The following is a 24,110-nucleotide window of genomic DNA, read 5'->3' on the forward strand; positions in this document are numbered from 1 at the left end:
AGACAGTAACTTGCTAAAAAGAGGATTTTGAGCCCAAAACCAATGCTAGATGGCACATTAGGTCTACCACACCGCAAATGGACATATACTTTTAACACATTCCAATCTAATTTACAGTCAGCAAAAAATCCAATACACATCTTTGGGATGCGCAAAATTAAGAGTATATATACCCAGTCACAGGAAAAGCATGCAAACATACAAGTTGTCCCCAAGGTAGGAACTGAGCAGGAGGCCTTGGAGCTGTAACACTGCAGTGCTAATCACCATTCTGTCTGATCTAATCATTTTATTTACTTCACTTTTTCTTGATCACCAGTTCAGCTGTTCCCACGACTGGGGGCTATTTAAATGGCTGAGCTCAGTTTATGTAAAGAGTTCATGACATGATACAAGTGTTTAAAACTATGAAGTTAGGAGAGTGGATACCAGCTGTTACTTTAGACTGAGGTCTTCAACTAGAACATGACAGATACATAAAAATAATAAATATAATAAAAATAATAATAAAAATATTACCTCACAGATTCAAATCTTGTCTTAATGGCATACTGCGTAGGTTTTGTGAAAACATTGATGAGCTATGTTGGATTACATCAACTGTTCTCATCCAAACTTCTTGTGTTCAAGACTGGACTGTAGTCCATTTTTTAGAATACCCAGGGACAGCCTTTGTGGTTTGAAGGTCTTAGTCAGATGACTTTCCCTTTCCATATTTCTGTGAGCACTAGTGGTGCATTTTCTCCAATAATGTATAAATTACACTTTTGTTTTATTTTTACATTATCTGGCCTTACTTTATTTGACCTTATCTTAATATATTTTACAAAAATTACAAAATCCTTACATAGAATCCATTAGTAAACTTAAGAACCTGAAAGACTACAAAAATCTATTGTATATATTAATGTTTATAAGAATTGAAATCCACATATGTACATTTGCAAGGTTCAAAAGTGTGATATTTTATCTGTATTATATTCACAAATGTATAAGGCCCCACTGAAGGAAATTGCACCAAACATAAAATTGAGGCAAAAAGTATGTTGACTGTAAGGCATGTCCATAAATGTGGAAAGAAAAGTTATATAACCACTACAACATATTCTTATTGCAGATATTGACAATAGCTTTAGCTCGGTGTCCTCCAACCCATTTGTTGTACTACCAAAGTATAGCTGGGCAGTCATGTTCTGTTCCTCATACTACAACATCACACCAACAAGATTTCCTTTACTTAGTTCCTTTCATTTTCAAAGACTTAACTTTTCCATTGCATTAAATCATCCAATAAGTACTTGTTAATGCAGACATCTGTTCCCTGGCTTTTTCTAATAAGAAAAAAAAAGAATCAAAATGGAAACAAATAAATAAATAAACAAAATAATGCAACAAGTTAGAAGGAAGAAGTCATATTTCATGATGAGTGAATTAGATCTACCCAGCCTCCATCCACATGAAGAATGACATGAAAATGATATGCAAATGGGTTTATTCTTGAAAAATCATCTGCATTAAAATAAAGCATGTCTTTACATAGAATTTCATATTTGGAGTATTTTGGATTATTCTGTATGTGTAGGTTTGGATTTTTCCAATAAATATGTTCCATAACAGACATCAGCTAGTTTACTCAGTCATTCCACAGAGCTTTATTATTCACTCTGAAGGCTTATCTGACAATTGCAGGCCTTTCATTCATGTTTTTGCTAGGCATTATTTTGTGGGTTTGTGTGCCAGTTTCAATTTAAATTGAACATTTCTTGAAAACTTATTATATATGTATCCAAATGTATTTATATATATATATATATATATATATATATATATATATATATATATATATAACTAATCAATAGTGGGGAGAGCAGTCTAGACTGGAGTGTGACAGGTGGAGTGTTAGGATATTCAGAAAGTACCCAATCTAAAAGAAGAAAAACAATAAATAAATACCTGCTAAAGAATTGTAAAAATGGCATTAAAGAAAAAAAATGGCAACAGAGTCCAAAAACATTGCTAAATGGAAGGGGAGTAAGGCCAGATGGATCGGAGGTGGACTCAAATTGCTATATCATTGTGTGGAGGGGAGGAGAAACTGGGTAGGGGTTAATCTGATGGAACAGTATGTGTATGTGAACAGTGAGTATTTTAGAGGTAAAAAGAGTGTCAGACAGAGTGATGATTATGAAGCTTGAAATTTAAAGTGTGATGATGAATGTTGTTAGTGCATATGCCCAACAACTTGGATGTGTGATGGATGAGAAAAAAGATTTCTGGAGTGAATTGGATGAAGTGATGGACAGTGTACCCAAGGGATAGAAAGTGGTGATTGGAGCGGATTGAAGCTGGACATTGAAGGTGTGATGATGAATGTTGTTAGTGTATATGTTCCACAAGGAAATTGAAAACTGCAAAGTGGTGGCAGGGGAAAGTGTAGTTAGGCAGCATATGATGGTGGTCTGTAGGATGACATTGGAGATCAAGAAGAGGAAGACAGTAAGGGCAGAGCCAAGTATCAGACAGTGGAAGTTGAAAAAGGAACACTGCAAGGCTGAGTTCAGGGAGGAGGTAAGACAGGCACTAGGTGGTAGTGAAGAGTTGCCAGACAGGTGGGCAACTACAGCAGAAGCAGTAAGGGTGACAGCAAGAAAGGTGCTTGGAGTGCCATCTGGACAGAGGAAAAAGGAAACCTGGTGGTGGAATGGGGAAGTACAGGAGAGTAAACAGAGAAAGAGGTTGAGGAAGAAGAAGTGGGATAGTCAGAGAGATGCAGAAAGTAGACAACAGTACAAAGAAAAAAGGTGTAAGGTGAAGACAGAGGTGGTGAAGGCTAACACAAATGTGTATGATGAGTTGTAAGAGAGGTTGGACAATAAAGCGGGAGAAAAGGACCTGTGAATATTGGCTAGACAGAGGGACCAAGCTGAGAAAGATGTGCAGCAGGTTAGGGTGAAAAAGGATAAAGACGGAAACATACAAGCAAGGAGAGTGTGTTGAGCAGATGGAAATTGATGGAAGCAGATGGAGATCTTTGAGAGCCTGATGAATGAAGAGAATGAGAGAGAAGGTTGGATGATGTGGCAATAGTGAATCAGGAAATGCAACGGAATAGCAAGGTGGAAGAAAAGACAACTATAAAGATGATGAAGAATGGAAAGGCCGTCGGTCCAGATGAAGCATGGAAGTGTTTAGGAGAGATGGCAGTGGAGATTTTAACCAGATTGTTTAAAGGAGTATTGGAAAGTGAGAGGATGCCTGAAGAGTGGAGAAGAAGTGTACAGCTACCGATTTTTAAGAATTAGGGGGAGTGTGCAGGTCTGTAGTAACTACAGGGAGATAAAATTGATGAGCCACAGCATGAAGTTATGGGAAAGAGTACTGGAAGCTAGGTTAAGAAGGGAGGAGATGATTAGTGAGCAGCCGTATGGTTTCATGCTAGGAAAGAGCACCACAGATGCGATGTTTGCTATGACGGTGTTGATGGAGATGTATAGAGAAGGCCAGGAGTTTCATTGTGTCTCTTTGTGGACCTTGAGAAAGCATATGACAGGGGTGCCTCGAGAGGAGCTGTGGTATTGTATGAGGAAGTCGGGAGTGGCAGAGAAGTATGCAAGAGTTGTACAGGATATGTACAAGGGAAATGTGAATGTGGTGAGGAGTGGTAGGACTGATGGATGCATTCAACATGGAGGTGGGATTACATCAGGGATTGGCTCTGAGCCCCTTTCTTATTTGCAATGGTGGTGGACAGTTTGACAGATGAGATTTGACAGGACTCCCCGTGGACTATGATGTTTTCTGATGACACTGTGATCTGTAGCGAGAGTAGGGAGCAGGTTGAGGAGACCCTAGACAGGTGGAGATATGCCTCAAAGAGGAGAGGAATTAAGGTCAGTAGGAACAAGAGAGAATACATGTGTGTAAATGAGAGGGAGGTCAGTGGAATGGCGAGGATGCAGGGAGTAGAGTTGGCGAAAGTGGATGAGTTTAAATACTTGGGACCAACAGTACAGAGTAATGGGAATTGTGGAAGACAGGTGAAAAAGAGAGTGCAAGCAGGGTGGAATGGGTGACGAAGAGTGTCAGGAGTAATTTGTGACAGACGGGTATCAGCAAGAGTCTACAGGCTGGTAGTGAGACCAGCTATGTTATACGGGTTGGAGACGGTGGCACTGAACAAAAAACAGGAGACAGAGCTGGAGGTGGCAGAGTTAAACATGTTAAGATTTGCATTGGGTGTGACGAGGATGGTCACGGTTAGAAATGAGCACATTAGAGTGTCAGCTCAGGTTGGACGGTTTGCAGTCAAAGTCAGAGAGGCGAGATTGCGCTAGGTTTGTACATGTGCAGAGGAGAGATGCTGGGTATATTGGGAATAGGATTCTAAGGATAGAGCTGTCAGGCAAGAGAAAAAGAGGAAGGCCAAAGAGAAGGTTTATGGATGGGTATAGAGATGACATGAAGGTGGTGGGTGTAACAGAGCAAGATGCAGAGGACAGGAAGAGATGGAAAAAGATGATCTGCTATGGCAACTCCTAATGGGAGCAGCTGAAAGAAGAAGAATGAAAATGTGAAAGGAAGAAGAAACAAAACCAAGGATGATTAAAAAATTACATTGGAAGATGTAAAGGTCTGCAAAACAAAGACAGACTTTCTGCTTTCATATTTGAAATGTGTACTGAAAAACAGTGTCATCAATAGAAAACACGGGACATCTTGCATAATGTTACACATTTGTTCCAAATATGTAAAAAATCCAGAAGTTTGCACTGTTATATACAAAATGCATATGAACATATCACCGAGTTTGCACACACCCAGGTAAGGGAATAGGTCTATATGGTTGAGGTGGTGATGCTATATACTAGACAATCCTGATTAAGAAGTCTCACATATGCAAGGAATAGCCACATATAAGTATGGGTATCCTGTTGAAACTTGGGCATTACACTAAGGAGTTAATTAAGTGCTTCATACAGCTGGCTTACAATCAACACAACATTCAAATAGGAAAACTAAAGGATTGTCTAAATCAGCAACCAGATAGGACTATGATGGGTGTAAATTACGTTGTTATTTTAATTACAGAAAGAATACAAAAAATGTGTATTGTACTTTCCGTCAGAACAATGAATTGTAAATAATCTACATGCCAATTATATGAACTATAATAGTAAAATGCTACAAGTGACAATTTAACAAACTTTTTAAGATTTTGGATTTTTCTTTTTTCCACATTCAGCAAAAGGATGTGAACAAGGCAAAATCAACCGGAATGTTCAAGCAAATTCTAGAAAGAATCCTGATCTAAATTTGTTAAGTAGTTCTCTCGTGAAAAGCGGACAGACATACAGACAGGAAGACACTGGATTTTATATAGAGAGAGAGATAGAAGTAAATTACATCATGATTGTTTCTTTTAGCATATGATTGTTACATGATCAAGAAGGAACAAAGCTGACAGATTGCACTAAATTATATAAGGATTAAAAGAAATAAACATTTCATTCTGTTTACATGTTAGGATTTAATATCTTTTGTAATATATTATTGTAATTTTCAAAGCTTCTCTATTATTGTTTAACCTTCCAATTCTGAGAACAATCCAGACCTATTTATGCTGCTTTTCAGGTGCACATGCAAACAATGTGCAAAGTCATGGGAGAATTGAACACTCATTCAAATGCAGTCTTCCTATCACACATTTAGACAACCATTGTGTGCTGCAGATTCCTTATTTATCTCCTTGCTACTGAGGAAGATACTGATCTGGCTTTTTCAGTCCTCGAGGAAGGGCCAGATTATGGCTGAGCTGCTACAAAACATACATATACAATAAGAAACTCCAACTACCCAAGGTAAAGATGCAGGATCTAAGTAATTCAGTACGACACAGTGATTCAAACCTAAAAAGAGATATATGTTAATTGACCTCAGGTTTGATGTAATATTTCAGTTCTGTTGTGTATACTTATCCTGCCTTAATGTAGCTATAGACTCCTTAAAATGAAGACATGTAAGCTTATGACAGCAAGTACAAATGGAACATCAAATGTTTTCTTATTTAAGTAAGAGACTTGAACCAAAAACATCTATGTAGAAAAATTATTTTAGAGCATCATCAAAAAGGGCAGGGCAGGCCTATGCATCTGTTAGTGTATGTGTTTCCAATGCAATAGCAGTAAAATCATTCTGTTATTATTATCATACTGAAAAGAACACTGTATTTTAGAATATTTCTAAACCCATGTACTGTGAGTACACAAAGGCTAATATGAAGTATGCTGGATAACAAAGCTTAAAAAGGCATGATTAAACCTTTCATTAAGTACTCTGTTGTAAAAATAAGAGCAGTTAAATTGCTCAATCTACACTAAGATTTGAAAAGATATCAGTCAATATAACTTATTAAGAACATTAATGTATAAATAAAGATTTCTTAACAAGTCAAATGGCACTATTGCCACTATTACTGCTGCAGTCACTAGAACCAACACCACCAGCATAATTTCCATGCAAAAAAAACCATCATGTCCACGTGCTCAGCAGAAAGGGCGGCACGTTTTCTATATATGGCAGCGCCAGCCTCTGTGAACAACCAGGGACCAGGCACCACTGTTGCGGGCACTGCCAGTAGCTTCCGAGCTGCCCTGGCCAGCAGGGGGTATTGTGCATGATGCACTTTCCACCAGTTCAGTGGCTCCTGGCATAAAGAGGAGGCTTCACTAGTCTGAAAACTGCCTATTTCTTGCTCTGCTTGCTGACAAGCAGAACCTACAGAGCTGCTACGAACACTGCAAAGGTCGCCAAGGAGAAACTCGATTCCAGATGTGTGCTTTGCCTTCTTTGCAGAAGGTGCATGTCCTCCAAGTTCTGGTGCATCAGTACCATTAAATATTTCCTTTTTTCCATTTTGAACAGACAAGCTTCCTAAAGACCTTCTAGGTGATTTGGCCAATTCTGAAGCTTCCCGTTTCAATAAATGAAATGTTTCAACTCTATCAACTTGACTGAGAAAATCTAAACCTCTAAAACGGGGATCCAAAGCACAGGCCAAGTTCAAAGTCTGATTGACTTCTGGATCAGCATAAATTTGGGTCAAATCATCCCTTAGAGATTTTTTGACTTCTCTTGTGAAGTCTGAATCTGCATCAGATGGGGCCAAATGCTTATATATCAAGCTTGTTAAGACAGGTTTTACCAGGGAAAGGCTAGAGAATCTGTCCTTGGACAAAGTGCTAGTTGCCACTGCTAATGGCTTTACTACATCCCCCAGCTCTTTCAGCACCATCCAGTCCTGGCTTTCCAAAGGAGAGCTTTGCCCACCAATTCCTCGCAAGCTGCTCAGTAAAAGACGATGATCAGTTAAGCACTGGGCCAGCCCATAAATATCATACCAATGTGCTCCTTCACGAGATAGCATCTTCAGCTGTGTTCGAAGAAAAGGATCTCTTCCACGAAAAAACTGTTGCTGGGTTTCTTCTGAGGATGACAGTAACCTTTCAGCAAGCTCTCGACTTCTTTCCAGAGTCCTCAAAATATCTTGTCGCCTCAGGACAGTTTCCATGCAGCGCTGAAGAGCTGCCCCAGCACATGGAATAGATTTCCAACCAGCTAAATTTAAAGCTGTGATAGCTGAATCTACAAAAGTGCAACTATCTCTACCAGTGCACAGGCCTACACTGTGGCAGTGGCAAATACCCTTCACCAATAACTGCATAACTGGGAGTCTCAATCCCCCACTCTCCAGCAATATCTTGCAAGAGATCAGCACTCAGGTTTCCTAATACTGGCCGACTAGTCAGTACCAAGTTATGGTAGTCAAAGGCATCATCCACAAAGTGAGCAAGCAGAGTTACATACTGGCGTCGAGAGGAACTGGCATCCTGAGTGCCATGTGTCCATAAGTCAATACTGATGGCACAGCTCCTAGGTGTACCTCCTGACACAGGCCCCTTTATCAGATCAGCAGACTTTATACGGTACTGCATGTAGGCCTCTTTTAAAACACTGTTGGCTAGAAAGGATGATGCCGGGACTTTATATGATGGCTCTAGTATTGCCATCATTTGCAAAAAAACCCTCCCCATCCCACTGTTTCTAATGGAAGAAGGTCTTTCACCAAAAAGTCAGCAATGGCTTGAGTTGCCCGCACAATTGGCACTGTGGTGTTACTGCTACTTTGTACTGCTCTGGCTGAGCCGCTAACACTTGATGCATATTCACTACGAGACGATCCTCCTCCAGTACCACCAGCAGATGAAGGAGAAGCCGAGGTTTCTGAACATTTAGAAGATGATGGCAAAGCTGACTGAGAGCCAACTAGCTCATTGTATTCTGGACGATGTTTATAAATCAGATGCTGGCGTAAATTGGTAGTGTTACCACTATAAGATAATCTCACGCCACACAATTTGCAGATGATTTTTGTTTTGTCCAAAATCCTTCCATATGCATCCCCTTGGAAACCAAAAAAATGTCCAATAACGGCTCTGAGCACGTCCTAAACTTACTAGATTCTGTGTGCCATCTAAAAAATTGAATCCAGTTCCACTGGTCGTTCCTCCAGTTGTTCCTGTGCCTGCATTAGATCCTGCTGACGATGAAGGATGGACTGACTGGTAGCTAGCCTTCTGTGCCTGTATGATAGAGGAAACAATTTCACTATAGTGTTCATGATGGTTACTGCCAGTGCTAGAATTACTAGTGCCAGTAGTGCTTGGAAGAGGTGGTTTCACTTGCAAGTCTTGGAAAAGCTTCATCAGCAGTTCTTTTTCTCCAAACTCATATTTGAAGTGTTCTCCTAAAACAAAACAGAGTAGAGACAGGGTTAAAGACAAAACAGGGTTGTACAGCCTGTCAAGATTCTATACATCAATATTCTAAAGATTGAATGTACATGTATAATTCCCTAAAATATATGTTCCAGATATTCAGAGTCATTTTGACATTGTAGACAAGTATGTCATTTGGAACTCAACTCTGCTTTTATAGTTAACCTCAAAAAAACTTACACAAGCTTTACTTAACAAAATTTAAGAGTGACAAAAATATTTCTTTCAGAATATTCAAAAAATTTTTCTGGAATGGAATAATTAGCATGACAGTGAAATCTGAGACCTCTCACTTTATCAGATTTCAGCCCAATGGGATGAGGTGGAACACGCAAAAGTAGAGATTCGCTAGCAGCTAATCTGCAAAAGCTACAGCAGCAAATATGGTACATATTGGAGTCCACATAAGATGGTTTCCTGTGTCTTTTTGAATACATACCTTGTTAAATTCAGATTGACCGGTGGGAAAATAATAAACCAATTTGCAAACAGGTTAATAATTTAGGTGTATCTAAGTAGTTACCAAATAGTAACTATGATAAGCTGAGTAATTAATCTCCAATATATTTAAATGACTTCACTGAAAATGCAAATTTAAGCATTTCTGTTAAAATTTGTCAAATTACAAGTTTAGAAACTTGGGTCTAAATTTGGATATTAAGGCATAAATTAAAGGAGTTCATGAGCAAATCTCGCAGAACAAAGTGTTTTCTATGATACAAGCACTGTTTAAAGGATAAGGTCATTTTTTTAAGATGACATTATTTAATTACAGTCATGGTATATATTAATTTGCCACATGAAACTGCATTATGAAGCAAAACATTTTTTATATATTTTAAAAAATACCTAGCCTCTCTTCTTCTTTATAATGGAGGTGACAATGACCGGGGTCCAATGTGAAAACAAATAATTTAAACTTATACAAAATGACAACCAATTTAAAGCAGCAAGGGATTCAATTTAAACAAATTCTTTGAGGAAGTTTATGAAATAATACAATCCAATTGTGATCAATGCTGTACAATCGCAAACAAAATGAAAAACGCCCATAGAAAAAGAACACAAATCTCACATTACTCCCGCTACATAATTCACATATCAATTATCCTGTGTCACACATGTGCGATTAGGGGCAGCCAAAGGGTCTAAGTGAGCATGAAGTAATAAAATATAGAGGATTAACTATTCTTTTCCGCCGCAGTCCCGTCTGTTACCATCTCTTCCAGTTCCTCATAAAAACGCCACTTCCGACTCACCTCTGATGACATCACTTTTGTCCAGCCAGCCATGATGATGTCACTTCACGTCCCAACCCTGATGACGTCCACTTTCGGCCAACCCTGGTTTTCACTGCCATATTGTCAAACGTTTTTTTTTTTTCCATTTTTGACCAATCTAACTGTCTTTTTTAACTACTCTGCCCGCCGGACATTACATAGGGAAGCTTCCCCAACTCTTTTTTTGGGTTTTTGCCTGTTTATTGTGTCATACCTGTTGTATGTTTAAAACGTGCAAACCACATACACTTTTTGCTAAAGTGTCAAGCAGATAGTTCTGAAATTATCAGTGCACATCATAAACAGTAAAACGCAATCCAGTAATAATGAGCTTTTGAATTGAGAAGACCCTCCTTTCCCACTCATTTGGTGGTCAAGATTCCTGTCATTAGTTCAAAAAGTCATTCCAATGAAGCTTTAGATTTCCTGTTGATGATGTGCACTGATAATTCTGCAAGTATATATTTTACAATATTTTAGCACACAACTGGATAAATGACATGTGGATTATGCAACATGAGATTTTTTTTCCTTTTTTACTTGAATGTTTTTAACATCGTTTGCTGGTGTACTGCTTTGGTCACTATTGACTTCTATTACATTATGAAATTTTTTCTCTCTGTTTTGCAGGAAAATGTGAGATTAAAAAATTTTCTCGGCTGTCACTACAAGCTACACTGGGTAAGACACAAAAAGTAAGTAAAAAACAAAAAAATTAGGCAGAGGATTACTTTAAGACAACATGTCTTTGGTTTCTTGAGGAATGCTTGTGACAACAAAACTAATCTGGAAATAATAAAATTTACCACAAATTTTTGGTCCTATTTCTTGAGGTAAAGATACATCTATTACTCACTTATCCTCTCACAGTGGGTGCTTTGACCGCCATCAGACCCTTCCCACAAAATTCACCAAATTTCAAAAACTTCAGGCTACATATCATGCCAGTTGTGTGCCTGCAATTCTGTTTGTTAAATGGTTATGTTCTGTCATTGCTTTTAACAACAAACAGATGCACTCTCTTGTGCTGTTACTTTACATTGCCTACTGAGTCAGACGAAATGGCAGGGTGGTGGTAAAGAGTGCACATAAGAGTTTATTTTTACTTTGTACACATAATAATAAATAAATCTAAACTGAACTGTTTATTCCTAATTGTATTTTTTATAAAAGCATTAGATTTTTGAAAGAGCCACCTGCACATCAATACCATCGCAGGATAAGTTCACAGGGCCAATCAACACTCAGCATTACTTCCCATGCTGTGTCATGCACACACACATACAATAAAAAATAAAGTGAGATAATGAAGAAGACAGAGTCAAACCACAATGAAACAAATTAAGGCATCACAAATCAGTTATTGAATTTTATAGTGCATGCTGAGTCGCTCTTCCTGAGGATATGGTAATAACAAATCTGAGGACAATGTTTTTCAGGGAGATAAATAACTGACAACTCAAAGGTACCAATCAATTCATAAACACATAGTGAGAATATGCAAATCCCAAGCAGATCCATGCACTGTGAGGCAAGAATGACAGCTCTGTGCTACCACTCTGCCTGTGATAAGGCATCTGCATTAAAATTTCTAAAATTCAATATGATTAAAACTAAACGAATGCCTAACATTTCATTTTAATTGATTGCACACTATGTGCATGCTCTATCTTTTTCTCCCTAGACTGCCAAAATGCTTTTGTGCATTATAATAGCTGCAGCTGGTAGTTACGTTTGGAATATACAGTGTGGCCAAAATTAGCTTCCCTATAGTGAAAAACTGTCAGGTAAAGTTAAGTGTGAAACTTTCAGCGATTATTGTCCAGTTCTCTAAAGACGAGCAGTTCATATTTTGGCATCAGTATTCAAAGATGTTAATAACTGCACCTGAAGATGACTCTTCAAGGTGAAATCATGCCTCTCCTCCATAAAGGGTGCCATAGAAGAAGACAAACAGAAAAGTGAAGAGCATTCTTTTAAAACAGATGAATCTTACAAAGGTATTTTACTTTTTGCTTTTTTTTCCTTCCTAAAATGACATGCATATGATGTTATGGAATATTTGTGCAAAAATCTCAAAATGAATATCAACACTTAATAACAATCTTGGCTTGATAATTAAAATATTTGGTAAGTTTCAAAACTTTTGTTTTCACATTGGACCCCAGTGTCATTTTCCTCCATTATAATGCACAAGAAAATGCCAGGTATTTTTTAAAATGTACAAAAAATGCTTGACTTTGCAACATAATTTCATGTGGCAAATTAATTTATTCCACGATTATGGAAAAATAACTTTGACTTGAAAAACACCAAACATATCCTATAAGGTTAATGTCACTCTGTGGAAAGTTTTTCTTGTCCATTTTACCTAATAAAAAAAAATTCTAAAAAATTAGAGACTCACATTATGTTGAACTTGAGATTTTAGGTATCCCGGAATTTAAAAGAAGGTTAAATGTTACAAATTCTCCATAATAACATATGAATATAAGATTTACTTAAGGTACACAATAATAAACCAATCTAAATAATATCAAATGTTCATTTTTTTCCCCTGTGCTTAAAACTCATTTAAAAAATTGTTTTTAGCCAGCGGTTGGGTAGCACTATAGCAGCTGAACTATTGCAGTGTTAGTGTTCTCTGTTGTTCAAGGTTTTCTCAGTGTTATTCAATGTTTTTACATTTAGTTTACTATTACGCTGTGCCATTCTATGGTTTAATTAACTATATTTGTGCTTAAAAACTTAAAAAAAAAAATATTTACATACAGTTCGTATGGTCTGGAACGGGTTAATTGTATTTACATACAATCCTATGGGGGAAATTGCTTCGGTTCACCGACCAAATCGGTTTACGACCAGAGTTTTGGAACGAATTATGGTCGTGAACCGAAGGTTCCACTGTATATACATATACACATATATACATACATACATATTATATATATACTAGGGGGCTCTGCCCCCTGCTCGCTTCGCCTCGCCAAACCCCTGGCGTTGGGGCATGACAAAGAGTGAGATGTATGAATTAGATATAGAATAGTGTGCAGGTTTGGATGATGCCTATATAAATACAAAATAGAGTGTTTGGCATAGAGTAATGTTTTATTGGAATATTTCTCTGTATACAACATCAGTAGTAAAGATGGTGTCTTGTCTTTGAATGAGTCTTCCTTGGCATGGATCATTTTTAATTTTAACTTTAATGTGAGATGAACGTCGAACACATGAGAAGGCAAAATAAAGTTGTGCATGTCCCAAAAACGGGTTCAGAGAGGTAGATGCCAACCTTGTCCATGGTTTGTCCTTGTGATTTGTTGCTGGTCATGGCAAATGCAGGTTTAATGGGGAACTGTCGGTGTTTCAATGTAAAAGGTAATTCTAGGTCAGAACTCGTAAGGTCAATTCCAAGAATGAGAACAGTATTGTTAGCATGTGAATCTGAAAGAACTGTTGCTTGAATAACATCGTGTGTTATGGTGTTGACGACTAACCGTGTGCCATTGCATAAACCCTGTTTAGTGTTAAGGTTTCTTAATAGCATGATTATTGTTCCGTTTTTAAGGGTAAGGTTGTGTTGTGGTCATCCATCCGGGTTAATAGTGTTCAAAATATTCTAATGGGAAATTCAGATGTTCATTGTCGTCATCAGAGTCAACTTTGTCAGAGCTTAGAAAGAGCCGTGTCTCTCCAGGAAGTAATGAAATGACCTGGTTAATAATGTGATTAACATTAATATTTTTTGGACATAATATAGTGCGTTGTGTTAACCCACATATGCGAAAGCAGTATGGGCCATTGCCTTTTGGTGTCCTGTTATGTTCCTCTGGTAGATGCAAAAGCAAATGAACACTATTGTAGGATCTAATGTAGTTCATAAAGTTTTTACTTTCAGGCCACATCCTTAGAAGCTTCTGTAGATATTCCGGATATGAATGTAAAGGAGGCAGTCTAATCTGCCCCTTTTGACAACAAGTGTAAATTCATTATTTGTATTGCCAGTTGTTTCTTCTGTGAAGTTAAGTGAATGACAATGATTGCAAATGACATTCATTAATCCCAATGAATTTTCCTCAATAGTGGACTCATTATTGAAAGCATTGTCAGCCAACTGGCGTAAGCGTTTAGCAGACGTCTGGTGTTGATGTCTGCGACGGGCATGTTTTTGCTTGTGGTGTTTTGAGTGCCCGCGTTGTTGCATGTCCATTATTTGTGACGCGCTATTTTTGAGTTTTAATTGATCCGCCTCCGCTTTGCGAAAAGTCCGTTTCACTCTACGTCGTGCATTGTTTGTATCGTGCCTTGTCCGTTTTTGTATGTCGGTCAGTTGAGCTTTCTGCTTTTTGAGTCCTGCTTGCTTGTTTTCTGTCCGGTCATATGCGCGTTGCTTTGCTCCCCTTTTTTGTATGTCCTGAGACGCAAGCTCTTTCTTTTGAAATCGTGCTTGTTTTGATGCAGCACTTTGAGACGCGCGCTGTATGCGTCTACGTTCAATGTGTCGGTTCATTTGGGCACGTCTCTGTAACGGGGTTACTTGAGCTTTGCGTTTTTTGATCCGAGACATTTTTTTCTCACGTATTTTCCGAAGCGCATTGTATGCGCCGCCGTGTATTCTTTTTGTTTCATTCGTGTTCGTGTGTTTGGTTCCGTTATCCAATCCGAATAGTTTTGTACCCGTGACCGTGTATGCATGACTTGTTTATTCCTCAGCGTGCGAAATATGGATAAGTATTAAGGAGGTTCGCACTCACTGTTAATATGGAGCCTTTTCTCCAGTTGAACGGTTAATAGTGCTTTATTTTAATGAGATCCACCTATGCTGCCTAGTGTGAAGATTTTGAGATGACGTATGTTTAATATGGACGTTTCCTTTAGATATGTGGCTTTGGGTGTCACTTCTTATTGATTGGAGGGGGGTGTGTGGGTGAGGATTGTTGTTGAGCGAGCGTCTTCTTTTGTTTTGTGTTCCAGGGGCTTGTATGAATCCCCCCTCTTTGTGTGTGTCCCGTCCGTTGCTTGTAGGGTGTGTGGGGTGGTTTTGTGTTCTTTTTTTTTGTGTTCCAGGGGCTTGTTAAATCCCCCTCTTGGTGTGTATCCCCTTTCTTGCGCCTGCGCAGTACGTCTTTTTGCAGCTACGGCCCCATGGCCGGATGTGCCTGCGTCCATCATCCGGTTTAGCATTCTCGGTTAGTAATATGGATATTATATATATATACACACACCATACATACATACATACATATTACAGTGGAACCTCGAGATACGATCACCTCTGTATACGAGAAATTCAAAATACGAGGAAAGTATGAGCGAAAAATTCAGATCTAAATGCGAGCATTGGCTCGCGTAACGAGCCATGAGCCAGGCTGTGGGTATAGCTCTCAGCTTAGCGAGGGGGGCGTTTGGTAGCAGTTGCGAGCCGCAATCTGCGGTGTCTGCGTTTCTCACCTAAGTGCACAGGTGGGAAACTGCCCACCTCCATGATTGTTCCTGTGGCTGATGGGCTGCAGCTGCCATGTCCTCCCCGCATATATAGAGAAGCGCGAGCCGGTTAAGGGGGAGAAGAAGTAAAAGAAAAGAGAGGAGAGAGAACGGAGGTTGCGGCAGGCAGGCAGGAAGTCAGGGCGGGAGAGCGAGCGAGTGCAGGCTCGCGTGTAGCTGAACAGTGAGCTGAACAGGTGAGCTAAACAGCTGAAGCAGGATGGTGTAGAGAAGGTCAGCTGCATTAAGAGTGTCTCGCCTGTTGCAGAGCCCGCAGGTGAGACGCTAACAGAGAAGAAGCACCGGGGATTGTCATCTGTTTTTTAAAGACTGCATCCTTTTGACGTTTTAACCTCGTGTTAAAGGATTGTTATTCTTGTGTATTTTTAAACCTCCACTTCACAACTGTTTTAAGGATTATTTATTTAAAGATGTATTGAATGCTATACTGCACTTTAGACACCTGTTTTGATTCTTTTAATAATCAGTTATATTATTTACCAGTGTTATTTATTAAAGGTAGACTACAGTATATATAATTTATCAGTGTTATTTGTTAGGAAAATTGATTTTTATGTTAATATATTTGGGGTGCAGAACGGATTAACTGGATTCCCATTATTTTCAATGGGGAAGTTTGTTCTAGATACGAGAAATTCGCTATACAAGCTCAGTGCTGGAACGAATTAAACTCGTATCTAGAAGTTCAACTGTATATATATATATATATATATATATATATATATATATATATATATATATATTGTGAAGGATTGCCGGCTCTCTTCTCCGGCACTCACCCCCAGGCTGCCAGGAGGAGCTCTCCCAGCAGCGTGGACGTGCCCTGAGTTCCAGCAGACACTCATGGACTATGTAGTTTTTATACACAGCCCTGCTGGATACCTTGGGGGCCACCGGGAGTCGCTGTAAGGGGGCTCGTGGACTCTTATGTGCCCTATAACCCGGGAGTACATCACGGTCACGTGACAGGAAGGAACGACGTGCTCCCGGGGTGAAGAAAAGGACTGTTTACCCTGACCCGGAAGGGAAAAGGAACTGTGGAGTGGTTGGCCAGGAACACCTCCGGGTCAGGGTGTATAAAAGGATTGTGGGAAAGCCCAGACATTGAGCTGAGTTGGGAGGTAGGGTGGCGAAGTGTCTGGGCGAGGAGGATTGTTTATTGAGTAGTGTATTGTTTATATGAGTGTGGTGTGGAGAGTGCTTTGTGCACTTGATGACAAGAAAATAAATAAGTCTTGTGATTTTACAACGTGTCTGGAGTGGTACCTGAGGGTGTTAGAGGTGGCTCCACGCCTCAACTGCTACACTGGCGTAGTCGGCAGGATTCTCTGGCCGTCCGTTGGCAGAGGATCTGCGTTAAATATAAATTGTTTTGTAGCAGAGAACCCTAGGAAGGTCCCTCTTGAAACCGCGGAGGTGAAAACCCCACCCGTGACAAAGAGTGCTGCAAAAGTGAGCCGTAATATACAGCAGACCACGATGGGGAAGAAGTCGGGAAAAAAGAAGGGCAACACCGACTGGCTTCAGGCCATGACAGACGCCGAGTTGACCTGGACTTACCTGACTGGGTGAGAGGAGAACCGGGAGCTGATAAAGGCTGAACAAGCCCGAAGGGCGCAACAGCAAGAACGCTGCCAGCCATCAGCCGTGCTGGAATCCCTAAATGGGCGTGAGGACACCGCTGCAAAGTCTGGAAGGTATGTGCCGGGAAAACAGCCGAGGTGTCGGGGATTTATTATTCCAATTTTGCAGAGGCCTGCTTCCAGAAAGCAAGCGGTGTGATGGATGTCTGTCTCATACCTCAGCAAGATGGCTGCGTTACCCAGAAGGCAGGACAGGCTGGGAATCGGCGAACGGCAAGCCCATACGAGAGCAACGCCCACGTGACCTCGCGCGATGGAGCCTGGGATAGAGAAGGTCAACAGCGGTCCTTCGGTGAGGTCAGTTTTCTCCCGAAGGTTCAGAGCTCCCTGAAAGGGAAGGGGGCGGCGAGCGAAGCAGCGCCAATATTAAATAAAGGCAAAGAGGGGTGGGATGTGACTGAAGGATCTGCCGTTAAAGTAAAAAAGGCAGATCTCAGTCGGCTTGTTGCAGCCACCCGTCCCCCAGAAGACTCCAAGTCCCAGAAGCCTCCGCGAAGCCCAGCAGAGCCCGTGCCGACAGCAGACGTGCTCAATGGCTCCCGGCCGGCAGGTAAGGCTAACAAGGAAGTAAGCTTGCCTCCGGCCGAAACAAGTAACTTTGTGGACTTACGGGAGCTCAAGAAATACCTCGAGCCCGTGTATGCTTTCTTCCAGGGACTACAAGAGTTAAAGGCACGCGTGGAGGAGCTGGGAGCTACAGCTGAAGCGCCGTTAAAGGGACTACAGGAGTACCTACGGCGATTAGGCCGTGAAGCCCCGGCCTCGATTAATGCAGCGGTGCAGGTGAGTGACTTCTGTACCGTATATCATAAGGGGACACAGTGCGATCCGGCACCACAATTAAAAAGTAGCGGCTGCCAAAACGTTGTGAACCCGACAGTGGAGCGTGGTGTGATGACTGACTGGGCGGGGGAGGAAGCGATCGAACCGAGGCAGGCGTGTGACATGGCCTTCCGGAGCGAGTCGACACTCCAGACCCCGACCGGCGTAAATAGAGCGTTGTTGTTGGTTACTGGAGGGGCGGGGGAAGTGCCGATCTCCCCCGGTACAGCTAAACAGTGCTGTTACCCGGAGCGATGCGGTACTAATGACGCCGCCTCCGAAACAGCATAGGACAACGGGCGTGCAAACAGCAAAGAGGCTCTCTCTTCTCCATAGGGAGCCTCAAGCTGAGCACAAGCCCCAGAGAAAACAGGAGATCCCCGAAATAAAACGCGGGTCCCCTGACAAAGTAAAGAAAAGGGCTGAGAGCAGCAAAGCGGCGTAAAACCCTCCTTGGCGGAGGAAAGGGCGGAGCAGACATTGACGAAGTTCCCGAGATGTTTCTGGTCTCGCAGAGGGGGACAACCAGGAGAACATCGTCGGTGTTACAACTGTCGTCGGCCAGGCCACGTGTGGCGAAGTTGTCCCCAGAGGACAGGGGAGCGGTGGGACAGAAGATGCACCGTTACCCCAAGGTTCGCTGGGGAGTTTAGACAACGTAGCCAAGGTCCGGCTAACACGTCCTCCTGGAGGAGGACGTCCCTCGCGGGGCTGGTCGCTTCGCCCCAGTTGGCTTCGCTAAGGGGGGGGGGGGGGAATTGTGAAGGATTGCCGGCTTTCTTCTCTGGCCCTCACCCCCAGGCCGCCAGGAGAAGCTCTCCCAGCAGCGTGGACGTGCCCCGAGTTCCAGCAGGGCCTCATGGACTATGTAGTTTTTATACACAGCCCTGCTGGATACCTTGGGGACCACCAGGAGTCGCTGTAAGGGGGCTCGTGGACTCTTATGTGCCCTACAACCCGGGAGTACGTCACGGTCACGTGACAGGAAGGAACGACGTGCTCCCGGGGTGAAGAAAAGGACTGTTTACCCTGACCCGGAAGGGAAAAGGAACTGTGGACTGGTTGGCCAGGAACACCTCCGGGTCAGGGTGTATAAAAGGATTGCGGGAAAGCCCAGACATTGAGCTGAGCTGGGAGGTAGGGTGGCGAAGTGTCTGGGCGAGGAGGATTGTTTATTGAGTAGTGTATTGTTTATATGAGTGTGGTGTGGAGAGTGCTTTGTGCACCTGAAGACAAGAAAATAAATAAGTCTTGTGATTTTACAACGTGTCTGGAGTGGTACCTGAGGGTGTTAGAGGTGGCTCCACGCCTCTACTGCGACAATATACACACATATATATATATATACATATATATACATACATATATATATATACATATATACATATATATACACATACATACATATATATATATACATACATACATACATATATATACATACATACATACATATATATACATACACACATACATATATATACACACATACATATATATACACACATACATATATATACATATATATATACACATACACACATACATACATATATATACATACACACATACATACATATATATACATACACACATACATATATATACATACACACATACATATATATACATACACACATACATATATATATATATATATATATATATATACATATATATATATATATATATACACACATACATATATATACATATACATATATATATATATACACACACATACATATATATACATATACATATATATATACACATACATATATATATATATATATATATATATAATATATATATATATATATATATATATACACGCATACATATATATACAGTAATCCCTCCTCCATCGCGGGGGTTGCGTTCCAGAGCCACCCGCGTAATAAGAAAATCCGCGAAGTAGAAACCATATGTTTATATGGTTATTTTTATATTGTCATGCTTGGGTCACAGATTTGCGCAGAAACACAGGGAGGTTGTAGAGAGACATGAACGTTATTCAAACACTGCAAACAAACATTTGTCTCTTTTTCAAAAGTTTAAACTGTGCTCCCATGACAAGACAGAGATGACAGTTCCGTCTCACAATTAAAAGAATGCAAACATATCTTCCTCTTCAAAGGAATGCTTGTCAGGAGCAGTGGCTGTCACAGAGATAGACAGAAAAGCAAACAGATCAATAGGGCTGTTTTTCTTTTAAGTATGTGAAGCACCTCGGCACAAAGCTGTTGAAGGCGGCAGCTCACACCCCCCTCCGTCAGGAGCAGACAAAGTGAGACAGAGTTTGTTTTTCAATCAAAAATCATACGTGCCCTTCGAGCTTTTAAGGATGCGAAGCTCCGTGCAGCATGTCGCCTCAGGAAGCAGCTGCACAAAAGATCACAACGTGAAGATAATCTTTCAGCATTTTTAGACGAGCGTCCGTATCGTCTAGGTGTGCGAACAGCCCCCCTGCTCAATCCCCCTACGTCAGGATCAGAGAAAGTCAGCGCAAAAGAAAGAGAAAAGTAAGCCGGGTAGCTTCTCAGCCATCTGCCAATAGCGTCCCTTGTATGAAATCAACTGGGCAAACCAACTGAGGAAGCATGTACCAGAAATTAAAAGACCCATTGTCCGTAGAAACCTGCGAAGCAGCGAAAAATCCGCGATATATATTTAAATATGCTTACATATAAAATCCGCGATGGAGTGAAGCCGCGAAAGGCAAAGCGCGATATAGCGAGGGATTACTGTACACACATACATATATATACATATATATATATATATATATATATATATATATATATATATACATATATATATATATATATATATATACTATACTAGCAAAATACCCGCGCTTTGCAGCAGAGAAGTAGTGTATTAAAGAGGTTATGTAAACATATATACATATACATATATATATATATATACATATACACATCCACATACATATATACACACATATCAACATATATATATACACATACATATACACACCTACATACACACACACACACACATAAACATATATACATATACACATACATACATAGTGCGTTGTAACACGGGCTGTGATTGTTACATGGGAGGGAGGACGACAAATCACAGCTTCCCGCTTTCTAATCGGGCCTGTGATTGGTGCTTTGACTGAGGCCCAGATCCCACAGTATCCTCCCCTTAGGAGAGGCGTTAGGCAAGGTGTAATTGAATAGCGGTGCTGCAAGTTTAGCTTTACACCTGTTTTTAAGGCTTATTGACTGAAAGGGGCTTTCATGAAAAAACTTAGGGCTTGCTACAGGATACACCCTCCACAAAGTTAAGGAAGTAAAATAAAGGTTTATATTTCTGTTTTATTTAAACCTTTAAGTTTGTATGCGAGCGGTATGGTGGCGCAGTGAAAGGTGCCAGTTAGGAGACCCCGGGTTCGCTTCCCCTGCGTGGAGTTTGAATGTTCTCCCCGTGTCTGTCTGGGTTTCCTCCGGGTACCTCCGGTTTCGTCCCACAAGTCCAAAGACATGCAGGTTAGGTGCATTGGCGATTCTAAATTGTCCCTGGTGTGTGGGTGTGTGCGCCCTGCGGTGGGCTGGCACCTTGCCCGGGGTTTGTTTCCTGCCTTGTGCCCTGTGTTGGCAGGGATTGGCTCCTGTATTTAGGATATAGCGGGTTGGATAATGGATGGATGGACAGTTGTATGCATAGACCCATTTGCCCGTTTTCATTTTTTTTTTTCTTTCTTCAGTAATATTTCAGCAAACCCGGTGCTTGTCCAGTTCAAATCCTGGTACTGACACCACTGTGTGACCCTGAGGAAGTCACTTCACCTGCCTGCGCTGCAAAAAACAAAAGTAATGTAACAAATTGTACCTCAGATGTTGCAAGTTGCTGGAATAAAGGCATAAGTCAAATAGATAAATATGTATTATACACATAGGAACTATTCATTTATTTTCAGCTAAGTCATCTGCAGCAAACCTTTATAAATGAGGGTTTCTCCTTTTTAGATAGTGCAAACTGTTTCTTCTTCATTGAGGTTTTCTCTTGGAGAGCTTTTTCATTTCATTGAAAATTAAAGCAGCAGCTGCCAAAATATGTACTTTCTTATTAATTTTTCAACATTGTGTAAAATAACTTTATAAAGTAACATAAAACGTTTAAATACTGGTTATCCTTTTACACTAAAATATTACTAAAGAGATAAAAAAAAGTAAAATGCATATGTTGTTTTTCTTTAAGGAGATTAAATATTACTGAAGAAAGAAAAAAAAAAACTAAAACAGCCAAATGGGGCTATGCATACGAACTTAAAAAGGTTTAAATAAAACAGAAATATATACCTTTATTTTTACTTCCTTAACTTGTGGAGGGTGTATCCTGTAGCAAAGCCCTAAGTTTTTTCGTGAAAGCCCGTTTCAGTCAATAAGTCTTAAAAACAGGTGTAAAGATATTGACAATAAGCTACGCAAACCCACCAAGACATGGAATCGTTTAAATCAAGGCGCGAGTCGAAAAACACCATCCCATACTATTAGTTAACGATTAACACATTTCTATATGTATTGTAAGCATACAATACAACTGATAATATGTTGTGCTTATTTATCTGGTGTACCGACATTTTTGCGCATTTAACAGCTGAAATCTAACGTGGTTTGTGCCCTTCAGAATGAAAACAGTTTGCATTTACCTTTTTAATAAAAGGCGAGCTTTTAAGCCTGAGAAATCACCCCGTAAATGCACACGTTTAATTGCACATGTGTTAATATGTATGCTTACACAGTATTAAACCCACCAAGACATGGAATCGTTTAAATCAAGGCGCTGCGCTACATTTACTGTACATGTTACTACTCGTTCTTTAGTTCACGCCCATTCTCCTACTTGCATCTGCATTCACAGGCATTACTAATCATTCTGTAAGTATCCCTTAATAGACATCACTAATCAACTATCATTACAAAATCCAACGTGGTTTGTGCCCTTCAGAATGAAAACAGTTTGCATTTACTTTTTTAATAAAAGGCGAGCTTTTAAGCTTGAGAAATCACCCCGTAAATGCACAAGTTTAATTGCACACGTGTTAATATGTATGCTTACACAGTATTAAACCCACCAAGACATGGAATCGTTTAAATCAAGGCGCTACGCTACCTTCTTCCAGATCGGCCCCAAGGCGTTTCACGTGATTACGTAGGAGGCGTGATGACGCGATGCGCGACTCCGCCCCCGTCCATTACAGTATATGGACAAAAAAGAGGTTCCAGTTATGACCGTTACGCTTTGAATTTCGAAATGAAACCTACCTAACTTTTGTAAGTAAGCTGTAAGGAATGAGCCTGCCAAATTTCAGCCTTCCACCTACACGGGAAGTTGGAGAATTAGTGATGAGTGAGTGAGTGAGTCAGTCAGTGAGGGCTTTGCCTTTTATTAGTATATATATATATATATATATATATATATATATATATATATATATATATACAGTGATCCCTCGCTATATCGCGCTTCGACTTTCGCGGCTTCACTCCATCGCGGATTTTATATGTAAGCATATTTAAATATATATCGCTGATTTTTTGCTGGTTCGCGGATTTCTGAGGACAATGGGTCTTTTAATTTCTGGTACATGCTTCCTCAGTTGGTTTGCCCAGTTGATTTCATACAAGGGACGCTATTGGCAGATGGCTGAGAAGCTACCCAACTTACTTTTCTGTCTCTCTCTTGTGCGCTGAATATCTGTGATCCTGACGTAGGGGGTGTGAGCAGGGGGGCTGTTCGTACACCTAGACGATATGGACGCTCGTCTAAAAATGCTGAAAGATTATCTTCACGTTGCTTCCTTCTGTGTGCAGCTTTTAAGTATGCTGCACGGTGCTTCGCATACTTAAAAGCTCAAAGGGCACGTATTGATTTTTGACTTTGTTTTTCTCTCTCTCTCTCTGCTCCTGACGGAGGGGGTGTGAGCTGCCGCCTTCAACAGCTTTGCTTCGCATACTTAAGCCAAACAGCTCTATTGATTTGTTTGC

General features: G+C 40.5%; 1 protein-coding gene across 2 annotated transcripts in view; it reads right to left on the reverse strand.

The window, feature by feature from the left end:
* Positions 1-895: 895 nt before the first annotated feature.
* The window catches only part of LOC114644622 (histone-lysine N-methyltransferase PRDM9-like), a 218,796-nt gene continuing 195,581 nt past the window's right edge, over positions 896-24,110 (reverse strand). Inside the window, exons 6-7 of one of the 2 annotated variants that reach the window (XM_051933555.1) lie at positions 8,514-8,803; positions 896-1,331 (exon numbers count right to left, since the gene is read on the reverse strand). In XM_051933555.1, coding sequence (XP_051789515.1) covers positions 1,302-1,331; positions 8,514-8,803 — 320 coding nt within the window. In that variant the 3' untranslated portion in view covers positions 896-1,301. Of the gene's footprint in view, positions 1,332-1,475; positions 8,804-24,110 lie in introns of those variants that run through there. The other variant, XM_051933554.1, reaches the window with a different exon arrangement.

Source organism: Erpetoichthys calabaricus, chromosome 11 (genome assembly GCF_900747795.2).
Source record: "Erpetoichthys calabaricus chromosome 11, fErpCal1.3, whole genome shotgun sequence".
In the NCBI taxonomy this organism is placed as follows: Eukaryota; Metazoa; Chordata; class Cladistia; order Polypteriformes; family Polypteridae; genus Erpetoichthys; species Erpetoichthys calabaricus.